This window comes from Salvia hispanica, chromosome 3, assembly GCF_023119035.1.
Source record: "Salvia hispanica cultivar TCC Black 2014 chromosome 3, UniMelb_Shisp_WGS_1.0, whole genome shotgun sequence".
In the NCBI taxonomy this organism is placed as follows: Eukaryota; Viridiplantae; Streptophyta; class Magnoliopsida; order Lamiales; family Lamiaceae; genus Salvia; species Salvia hispanica.
The window spans coordinates 55,007,047-55,019,210 of NC_062967.1; the positions used below are offsets into that span (position 1 = coordinate 55,007,047).

The following is a 12,164-nucleotide window of genomic DNA, read 5'->3' on the forward strand; positions in this document are numbered from 1 at the left end:
CAATGAAAGTCGAACCAAATTGAACTATCCAAAACACCAAACCCCAAAAACTGAAATCCTAACTATAAAACCAATTTGAACTGAAAATTTGAAATTGCATAAATATATCCAATAGAATTGAAATTGCACAATACATCCAAAAAGAACTGGAAACTAAAATTTAATTTTCGATAATTAACATAAAAATTATATTGTGTCAACCAATTAACATATCTAAACAATTACAATTTTTATAAATACTACTCCCTCAGTCCCATTTAAGAATTTTATATTTCATTTTTAGTTTGTCATACTCAAGATGTCCACTTTCTATATTTGTAAATAAATTTCTCTCTTCTCTCATTAAAATATTGAACTAAATTTTCTCTCTGTTTACTTTACCTAACAACTTCTTCTTCTAAAATCCCGTGCCACTCAAGAACATAGACATCTTGAGTGAGACGGATGGAGTATTACATTTCTTAATATTTCCTCTGTCTCTAAAAAGTAAGTGTATGCGTTTTTTAATTTTTTTTAATTTTTTTTTCAACTCTATATATACGGCTCGTTACACGTCATTTTATTTGCACCAGTTATTTAAAGTGTATGTACTTAAGAAACCTAAAAACGTCGTTTCGATGTCACCTAACTACGTCGTTTCAATGTCACCTTACTATATTGCTACATGGCCTATAATGAGACTTGAAAAAATTAACAGATGTAAGTAATAGGTTAAATGTAATGATAACATATAATTACAGCACTTAAACATCATAACAAACAACATAAAAGTCATTAGCAGGTGTCACAAAAGTAATTTAAAACTAAAGTAATTTACTGACTCATGTAGATATTTTATAATTACAATTTTCAGCTAAAATTAAAATCATCTTTTTATTGTTGTTTTATTTATTTCAAAATAATTTTATACTTTACACTTCCTTCCAAAAAATATCTTTTAATTACACTATTCTTTTAAAGTATTAAAGCATCTCCCGCCATTTATACTAAAATCAAACTCATTTAATTTTAGTGTAATTGTCAAATTAAATAATGATTTTACTTCAATAATTTAGAATAAATAAACTCAATCTTAAAAAAATATTACCCCTGACTCACAAACTTTTTATATTTTAAAATATAAAAAAATGATTTGAGTTTGTATTTAATGTAAACCAAAAAATAGGTATATGTTACTCAAAAATTATAAATGGGATACGTATGAGATACGTTTTGGAGCACCATTACATCTATTTGCCTACTTTATTTTAGGTTTAAAGATACTATCAGAGATAATCTTGAAAGAAAGAATGACACATAATAGAAATATGGAATCCCCATATAGTTGAAAAGAAGAAATTTCTGACTTTGAATTTCACATTTTGGGGGAGATCCCTTTCGATCAGTCATGATTCCAAATACATGATGATCTTCGTAAACCTTACCAATATGCGAATTTTCACAATAATCTATTACAAAACAATTTGAGTTCAAATTGAAGATGAAAACATTTGAATGAAGAATCCAACAATCGTAGTAGTACTACATATTATCCGTTGGATTACAAATAAGAGAATACATATATCCACAATTGTTTCATGGGAAATATTACGACTATCTAGATAGGATTCATAGCATATTAATTACAAGCACACCAAAATATATACTAAAAATTAATTTTATTTCACTTTTGTCTCAAGTTGTTTGAATCATATTTTTATTTCGAATTATCATATGAGTCATTCTCCTTTGTAGCAGAAAATAAAATATTTGGTTTCTTTATTCTTTTACTAATTCCCATACCTTATTTTTTTTGTATGTAATTCAATTTCATGTTGTAAATTTTGTTCCTTAAATATAAATATATTCAGAAGCGTATTATGTAAATAAAGGATTTACCAAATCTTTACTCCACGCGCAAACAAACGCGTTTTCCGTCCTATATAAAGCGTCGCCCCAACTCTTGAATCGAGAAAAAGTAAAACCAATTTTCTCTCTCTCCAATGGCAAAAAATCACGCAGCAATCGCGCTAACCCTAGAGGAAGAGGCGGAGAAAGTCTTCAGCAAATTCGATACCAATGGCGACGGTAAGATTTCTCTTTCCGAACTCGGCGACATACTCAACGGTCTCGGCTCCGCCACTCCCGCCGACGAGGTCAAGCGCATTATGTCGGAGCTTGACACCGACGGCGACGGCTTCATCGATTTGAAGGAGTTCAAGGCTTTTCACTGCGGCGGCGGCGATAGCAACAAGGAATTGAAGGAGGCGTTTGATCTGTACGACAAGGACAAAAACGGTAAGATCTCCGCCAACGAGTTGCACTCGGTGCTCCGCAGCCTCGGAGAGAAGTGCTCGCTCAAGGATTGCCGCAAAATGATCGGCTCCGTCGACGTCGACGGTGACGGATGCGTGAATTTCGAGGAATTCAAAAAGATGATGGCGAGGCCTTCTTAATCATCAGAATTTCATCTAACTGCTGGTTTTACTTTTACTTACTATTCTTCCCTTTTTAATTCGAATTTAAGCAACAATTAGGAGTAGTTTTCTAGATTTGGTGTATAGAATTTCATCTCTATTGTTCTCGTCTCTACAAGGATAGGAAATTGAAATTGCTTGGGTGTTTTCAACAGAACAGTTGGCGGTGGATTTGTCACGGGTAAAAAGGGGGATTTCGTTGGCATTTAATGAAATTGTTATGAACCAATCGTGGTTGATTTAACTGCTTTTCATATTATTGCTTTTATTAATAGTTGTAGATTTAAAATAATTTGTGTGGTTGAATTGGATTATTAGGATTTATTAATACTCAACGCGGCGTTAGATTTATGGGATTGAGACTGGTGTTGATTAAGCAACGCGTTTATCTTTATTGAAAGAGAACCAACTTTACACACTTGCATCTTGAATGCTCCAGCAGTTACTAACTTTTAAACTAATACAACTACTGTATTACTTTATCCAACAAATGTGCAATTGTGTGTTATCGACCATGAAACAAGCGATGATTTATATTGCCATTAAAAATTAAATATTTTTTTTATTGTTTAATTAAAAATAAAACATTTTTTTTAAATGGGAGCAACATTATTCCTATTTTTTAATTTATGGAGTACTTTTTTCTATTTTTATTAACTACAAAACACCACTAAAAAATGTCATGTTGAAAAATAAATATTTTATATCTAATGAAACGAAGGGAGTACGTATTTGAGTTGGCTGAGTATCTTTTTGCCAAGTTTATGTGTCCCCGATTATACAACCAATTATGTTAACATGAAATTTGCAGCTATCAAAAGTAAAAGCTTTTATTAAACATATTTTTATGTCAATTCCTTGATTTGTTTTGTTGATTTTGTGATATACTCTTTTCGTTCGCCATTAGGAGTCATTTTATGGCTGTATGGGTTTTTAATTTTTTTTTTAAAAAGTGGGTGAGGAAAAATGAGTGGAATGTGTTCCACTTGTATATATTAGTTTTAAATAAAATATAAGTAAATGTGAGACTTTATTACCTTTAACTTCTATTCACAGACAAACTAAAATGAAAAATGAGATTTCTGTTCGCAGTCGGATGGAGTAAGACTGAAAAATTTGATGATTCACCAGTAGGGCATAGCAAAAGAAGTCTTGCCAAAGACATTAAACATTAATTATAATTATAATTATCGTTTTGTTTCAATATTATAATCGTCATAAGATACTAGTAGTTACAGTAGGAGTACTTCTTTCGTAAGAACAAATATATTTTACACAAATTATTAAATTTTGTAAAAAAAAAATGCTCTAACTACCGAATTACAACTGAATATAATATTTATTAAAAAATTTTAAGAAGCAACTTTGACGTCACCGTTTTGACTGAATATATGCCATAGAACGCCCCACTAATAAAGATAAATATTCTCTCTCATTTATTAGTGCAGCACTAAACAAAATCTCAAAATAAGCATAATTAGCAAAAGTCAATTTAGTTAATAATAACCCCGCAAAAGTTCTATGTGACCGTTTTTTTTTGCCGTTTTAAAAAATGAGAAGTATTTAATATTGTCCTATTGCTTTAGCATTATTTTGAATGAAAACAAAGCAACGTAACAAAAAATTTTGCGAGGCAAAGCCAACTATACACTGACTCAGGGACGAACCCTGGGCCCCTTAGTTATTTGAGTAATTACTATAAATATATGCTATTCAGTAGTAAAAACTAAAAAGTATACTTGTTGGGAGCAGAGTTGGTTACTTTTTGCTACGATCAGGTTGGTATTTTGAATCATTGTATTCAGATACATCTTTTATGCCAAATGCTCCCTATTTTCTTTCTTTATATCATTAAATGTGTTAATATATATATTATCTATAAATTTAATTTGAAAATTCTACTTTTAATTTTAAGAAATTTGTCTTTGTCATCTATTGACTGTGACATTAATTTTTACGAGTATCCATACCTCAAAAATATTTTGAAATTCTTTAATTATAAAAAGTTGAAGAAGAAACTTTTTTTTCATATCACAAAATTAAGTGATAATATTGAAGATCAAATTATATTTAGAAAATTCGTCAAAAAAATATATAGTGAGGATATTTAAAAAAAACATGAGTATGTTATAAGTTTAATAAAAATATGTACCCTTCAAGGTATTGAGGGTAATTTTATTCAGAAAAACTTGGAAATAGTAAAAAAGTACATCGATTGATATCAACTAATAGTTGATGGACCTCAAATGATATTCTCAAAGTTCACGGACCTAAAATGATATTTTGACAAAGTTCGTGGTTTGTGGACCAAAAGAGATGTTATCTCTAGTTTATTTATGATATGGTGTTTAGTCATAAAAGTGTCAGAAATAGTGCTTATGTCGACACAATTGTCATTTTTCGACGTTGCAAGCTCTATTAACGTGCTACCGACAATTTTCTAACTTTTCCTATTACTCAGCTTGGATCTCCCAAGCTCGAAATCCGGGCTTTGTCACCACATATGTCAACAAGGAAAAGAATAATCTTAGTATAGGAGATAGATATTACACATTAATTGTAATTGATACTAGACTATGATGGGCCTGGTTCAGCTGAGCCAGCTGGGGTTCGTCGCAGCTCACGCACTACTAGACCTACTTGGAAATTAAGACAATAAGAAGGTGGAAGAAGTGGGAAACGTGAGAATGGTGGATGCAGTAGTTATTTTATGCTTTGTTATGTTATTTTATGTTATTAACATAACAGTTAGTGGAGTAGTTATAGAATAGTGGAGTAGTGGCTTTAGTTGTGATTTGCATTTGTATTTAAATGGTTTATCGTCATATTAGGAGTTATCTATCAAATTATCAATACAAAAAAGAGTCTCGGCAAGAGTTTTGCTGAAATTCATCTCGTTCCTTGTTCTTGATGTTTCAAACGATTACGTTCGACTAGTTCGATCCCAACATTTGGCATCCGAGACAGTTACGATTTGTAATCATTTGCGCTTCCGTTTAACCTCAAGGAATGGCAGCCACGAGGGCCAGATTCGAGGCGGTGGAATTGAACATGACAGAGATGCAGGATTCGATTAATGCCCAGAACTGCGTGCAGGAAAAACAAGAAAGGCGAAGGGGAAGGATCATGTCCAGAATCCCTTTAGCGCACTACAAGACGATGAGGACGAGGGATGGGAGGACGATGACCTGATTCATCGGAATCGGAGAGCAGCAGCAACAAAGGAAAGAAATGGAAGAATCCAGTTCGTATGGACTTCACTAAGTTTTCCGGGACAGAGGATCCACGGGTGTGGCTCGATAGGGCACGACAATACTTTGGTGCACAAGAGCTTCCCACCAACAAACGTGTGCAATGAGCATCATACCATCTCGACGGTGAGGCCAATCAATGGTGGAGGTGGTTCAGTGCTCGACATAAGAAGATATCATGGGGTATGTTCGAGAGGGGACTTCTGAAGCGTTTCGGCACCAAAAGATGGAGGAGGCCGATGAAGCCATCATCCGGCTTCGTCAAACTGGTGCTTTCCGTACCTACTTAGCGGAGTTCGAAAGATTGGTGAATTGTTTACCACATTGGGAGGATAAGGCCTTATTAGGGGCGTTCATGGCTGGAGTTAAAGATGAGCTGGCAAGGGAGATACGTTTCTTTCGACCTCATTCGTTGGAGCATGCGATAGAGTTGGCGAGACACGCTGATGAACAATCTAGAAGTCGGCATCCAGGATACTCTTCGGTGCGTGTGCCACCAAAAGCTGTTATTGCTGAAAAAGCTTCCTTAACTGCACCACTGCGATCTTCAGCAACAGCAAGCCCTTTGCAACCACGACGGTTGTCTTGGGCCGAAATGCAGGCTCGACGTGAGAAGAACCTCTGCTTCAACTGTGACGAGCAGTTTACACGTGGGCATGTGTGTAAAAGCGCTCAAGCTTTGCTTGTTGATATGTGTGGCGAAGAGGAGAGTGAAACACTGCCAAGGTACGACGAAGATTGCGAGGAGACCGAAGCCTCTATAACTCTCAATGCAGTGCTTGGAGAAATTGGGAGCAAAGCCATGAGGATGACTGGTGACATCAATAACAGTGGGGTGCAACTCCTCATTGATAGTGGTGCGAGTCTTAATATCATCCACCCCCGACGAGCGGAGGATCTCCAATTACCAGTAACATACATCTCACCAGTTTTTGTACGAGTGGCTAATGGAGAAAGAATGCCGTGTTTTATTCGATTCGAGGCGGTCAGTGTGACTATTCAAGGTATTTCATTTACCACTACTCTATATGGCTTAGCTATTTGCAATATAGATGTGGTGTTAGGATTGCCTTGGTTAGAAAGCTTGGGTCCTGTTTTGATTGATTATGTTGATATGTCGATGCAATTTGAAAGAAAAGGGGAGAAGTGTGTATTGAAGGGGGTTAGTCCCAAGCATGAAATTGTAGCTATGAATGGGGTGGAGATGGATGTGGAGATACAAGGAGGAGCTGCTGCATTTGTTTTATTAAAAAGCTCTTCTACCTGTCATGTTGAGGAAAGTGTGCAGCCGGACATGGAACTGATTTTGAAAAATTTCAAAGATGTGTTTGTTGAGCCGACGAGCTTACCACCAGTGAGAACTTGTGACCATCGTATACAACTAAAAGATGAGAAGGTGGTTGTGAATGTGGCACCTTATCGCTACGCTCACTTTCAAAAAAATGAGATCGAACGTCAAGTCGACGAGATGCTGCGTTCTGGATTGATTCAGCCTAGTGCTAGTCCATTTTCTTCACCGGTACTCTTGGTTAAAAAGAAGGATGGAACTTGGAGGTTTTGTGTGGACTATCGAAAGCTTAATGAAGTTACGGTGAAGGATCGATTTCCTATACCAACTGACGAAGATATGTTAGATGAATTATTTTGGGCAAAGTATTTCACCAAACTAGACCTCCGAGCCGGGTATCATCAAATCCGGATGGCACCGACGGACGTCCTGAAGACAGCATTTAGAGTGCATAATGGCCATTATGAATTCCTTGTTATGCCATTTGGTTTGTGTAATGCACCATCTACATTCCAATCTACAATGAATGACCTCTTTCGCTCCTATCTTCGAAGATTTGTTTTGGTCTTCTTTGATGATATATTGATTTATAGCTCGACGTGGGATGAGCATTTGAAACATGTGCAGATGGTCTTGGGTGTTTTGAGAAATAATAAGTTCTTCTTAAAGCTATCAAAGTGTGTGTGTTCGGGCAAGAGGAGCTTGAGTATCTGGGTCATTTTATCTCGGCCCAAGGAGTAAAGGTGGATGAGAGAAAGATAGAAGCAATGCAAACATGGCCGACTCCAAGAAACGTGACTGAGCTACGTGGATTTTTGGGTTTAACTGGATATTATAGGAGGTTTGTGCGTGATTACGGGGCAATCGCACGACCCCTCACTCAACTTCTCAAAAAGGGTAAGTTTGGTTGGAGTAAGGAGGCAGGAGAGGCATTTGATAATCTTAAAGCTGTTATGACGTCTACTCCAGTTTTATCATTACCTAACTTTGATGAAGAATTTGTGATCGAGACCGATGCCAGCGGTTACGGGATTGGAACAGTACTTATGCAGCAACATCGACCTCTTGCATATCTGAGTCGTGGTTTGAGTGTTAAGCAACGTGGCCGTTCTACATATGAGAAGGAGATGCTCGCCATCTTGGAAGCAGTACGACAATGGCGCCTTTATTTGCTTGGTCGCCGTTTCAAGATAGTTACAGACCAGCGAAGTCTCAGATTTCTACTAGAGCAGAAAGTTTCAACACCCGAGCAGCAAAGATGGATGGCAAAACTCATGGGATATGACTATGAGATAGTTTATCGGCCAGGAGCCGAGAATAGCGCCGCCGATGGTTTATCAAGGAGGGATACTATGGGTGAATTGCTTTCTATTTCAGTACCTAAGTCCGAGTTGTGGGACTCCATTCGGGCTGCTACACAATTGGATGTTGCGCTCAATCAACGTGTGGCTGAAATTCAAGAAAAGGGTGTGAGTTCGGATCTTCGATTTACAGTCAGTCAGGGATGTTTATTGCGAGATGGTAAGGTGGTTGTACCAGATGATAAGGAGTTGCGACTAGCTATACTTCGTGAATTCCATGATTCCACTGTTGACGGTCACTCCGGGGTCTTATGCACCTATAGCCGGCTAGTTCGAGTTTTTCATTGGCAGGGAATGCGAGCAGCTGTCCTTGAATATGTACGTTGTTGTGATATTTGTCAACGGAACAAATCAGATACTAGGATGCCAAGTGGACTTCTTCAACCATTGGACGTGCCCGAAGCTTTGTGGGTCGATGTGTCGATGGACTTCATAGAAGGACTACCAAAATCGGCGGGGAAGAATGTGATAATGGTTGTTGTTGATTGACTCTCTAAATATGCTCACTTTGTAGCCCTTTCGCATCCATACTAGGCATGCACGGTCGCGGATGCTTTTGTGCGTAACATACTCAAGCTACATGGAATGCCTCAATCCATTGTTTCTGATCGTGATCGAGCTTTCCTAAGTATGTTTTGGCAGAGCTTTTTCGTCTAAATTGAGGATGAGTAATGCATACCACCCAGAAACTGATGGCCAAACGGAAGTCACTAATCGAAGTCTTGAGCAATACCTTCGTTGCTATGCTTCGAGCAAGCCGCTGCAGTGGGAGAAGTATCTTGCTTGGGCTGAATATTGGTATAATACTACGTACCATCGCTCCATTAAAATATCCCCATTTGAGGCGGTGTATGGGCGGAGTCCACCTGTTGTTGTTCCTTATGAGCTGGGCTCGTCAATGGTCCAAGAAGTAGATGTTGCTCTGCGAGCTCGTGATGAAATACTCCGAGAGCTCAAGGTTAATCTGGAGTTAGCACGACGACAACAAAAGTCTCAAGCAGATAAGCATCGTCGAGATGAGGAGTATGAGGAGGGTGATATGGTATATCTTCGCTTGCGTCCTTATCGACAGCAATCGGTTTACCGATGTGTCTATTAGAAACTCACAAGTCGTTACTTTGGGCTCTATAAAGTTTTGCGTCGGATTGGGAAGGTAGCATATGAGTTGCAACTGCCAGAAAATTGTCGTGTTCATCGTATTTTCCATGTGTCGTTGCTGCGACGACGATTGGGTAGTGGAGATATGGTGCCGGTGTCCTTACCACCACTCTTAGAGCAAGGGGAGCCTATTGTGGAGCCGGAGTGGGTGCTTGCTCACCGATCAATCATGGTTCGGGGGGCACCACAACGTCAGGTACTGATCAAGTGGAAGTATCTATTAGAGGATGACTCGACGTGGGAGATAGCTGATGAGATTAAGAAACGATTTCCAAACTTCAAGCTTGAGGACAAGCTTAGTATTCAAGAGGGGGAGAGTGATGGGCCTGGTTCAGCTGAGCCAGCTGGGGTTCGTCGCAGCTCACGCACTACTAGACCTACTTGGAAGTTAAGACAATAAGAAGGTGGAAGAAGTGGGAAACGTGAGAATGGTGGATGCAGTAGTTATTTTATGCTTTGTTATGTTATTTTATGTTATTAGCATAGCAGTTAGTGGAGTAGTTATAGAATAATGGAGTAGTGGCTTTAGTTGTGATTTGCATTTGTATTTAAATGGTTTATCGTCATATTATCAATACAAAAAAGAGTCTCGGCAAGAGTTTTGCTGAAATTCATCTCGTTCTTTGTTCTTGATGTTTCAAACAATTACGTTCGACTAGTTCGATCCCAACAGACTAGAATAGGATTATCTTCTTCCTATTTTATATACAATCTCTCCTATATGAAGAGAGACTCTCTGTACACAAAACATATGAATTAAAAAACAATGAGCTTCAATTCCCAAATCTCCGTATCTCTCTCGATTGATACTTAGGATGGTATCAAGAGCAGGTTAAAAATTCCAATTCCATGGGGACTCACTGATTCATCCCTGTCCCTAACCTTTTTCGGCCTTCTTTGTTTTACCCCTCAATCCAAACCTGTATTCTTGGATCTGTCGATTTCTTCTACACATCTGGCTTAAAATAATGACATATAGTGATAAGTCATTCCCCTTTTATACTATTTCTTTTCAAATAATGTAGCTGAAGAAAATTAATATGATGATTGTGGAAATCATATAAATTCAACGACATAACTCCATTGCTTGATTTTGGAGATGGTTCATCACGAGAATTTAATAAGAAAACGCTTCTGAATTTAATCACAAAACTATTCATCGCATTATATAGCACTATTAACGACAATATTCATCATATTCATGGCACTATTTGTCTATGCTTGTTAACTGTGAACAAATTACCACGTATTGATGCGTGTCTCTAGAGTTATTAACAGTTACTTGATTAGATTAAAACCCCTCCTGATTTGAGAAATCCGTAGATTAGATATTGTATTAAAGTCCTCTTACGAACATATCTAACTTCCAAAAGATTTAAAGACTCAAGAATGAATTCACATAAAACCTCAATTCTCCCTTGTTCTATTGATTAAACAGTGAATTATCCTAATTCTAGGTAAATTATTCAATTGATAAGGTTCATTTTACACACTTTTTGTGATATAATGTATGAATTTTAAGTTTAAGTTTGCAGGATTGTTGCTAGATCAGTTAGGGGCTTCTTGGTATGATGGAATGGAATGTGATTCCTACTTCTATTATATTCATTTGATTGGTGTGAGGGAATGAATGAGTGAATGGATGAAAATGCAAAGGAAATCCAAGGAAATTGACATTTTTTTCATATCTTCATTCCATTCTACCCTCATTCCATTCCATCATGCCAAGCATGCCCTTAGATGTTGCAACTTGACCAAGCAGATGAAAACTGTAAGACCTCAACCCTTATGACTTATACACTTACAATAAATAAATTCAGATTTTAAAAATAAATAACCACACTTCAAATAAATAAAACACACATATTATAAAATTTCAAAAATCAATATTTATCAAGTACATATTTCAAAATATTCTAAACCGTAGTGGGACCCTCTCACCACTCTATATATTATACATTTATCTACATGCAGAAATTATGAGGAGGAGAAGGTTGTCAAAACGCGTCAGCCGCCGACCCTTATAATAACTGTAACTCACATCAACCCACGCATCATTGATATCTTATTCCTGAAAAATATTAGTGGTTTATATGAGCCACAACTCAATTTATATAAACCTTACCTTTAATTTCACACAGAAATATCAAACACATTCTTTCACCAACATATATCACCAGAAGTAATAAATATCATAAACAATTTAATATTCATATACATATGCCTCTCTGTGCTTTTTATTATTCTGTGACCATCAAGCCTGGTATCTGCCCGAGATTTCCATTGTATACGACCTGCAGGTCCCTTTTTATTATTTGACCTTTCCACGAAAGCCCCTCTTTGATTTGACCTTTCCACGAAGGCCCCTCTTTGCATTTTTGACCTTTCCACGAAGGCCCCTCTTTGATTTGACCTTTTCATGAAGGTCCCTCTTTGCATATTTTCTTTGACCTGTAGGTCCATTATCATTGAATATAACCCGTAGATCTATTTTCATTACCATTAATATCAGACCCAGGGCAAAATTGTCACATATCCTCTTTAATTCCATGGTTCAAATAATTCCAATACCATGCATCAATCATGTCCATTGCACCAATTACATACTCATATATTTCATCAATAATAATTTCAATACATATTCATTGCA

The 12,164-nt window shown here is 36.9% G+C and overlaps 1 protein-coding gene across 1 annotated transcript; it reads left to right on the forward strand.

Moving 5' to 3' along the window:
* The first annotated feature begins 1,938 nt into the window (after nt 1-1,938).
* LOC125211516 (probable calcium-binding protein CML18) lies at nt 1,939-2,700 on the forward strand. Its single transcript, XM_048111344.1, has one exon. The coding sequence runs from the start codon at nt 1,983-1,985 to the stop codon at nt 2,433-2,435; it is 453 nt and encodes a 150-aa protein (XP_047967301.1). The 5' UTR covers nt 1,939-1,982; the 3' UTR covers nt 2,436-2,700.
* Nucleotides 2,701-12,164: the final 9,464 nt, after the last annotated feature.

Coding starts and splice junctions, on each gene's coding strand:
- LOC125211516 (XM_048111344.1), top strand. CDS start 1,983: ATGGCAAAAAATCACGCAGCAATCGCGCTAACCCTAGAGGAAGAGGCG.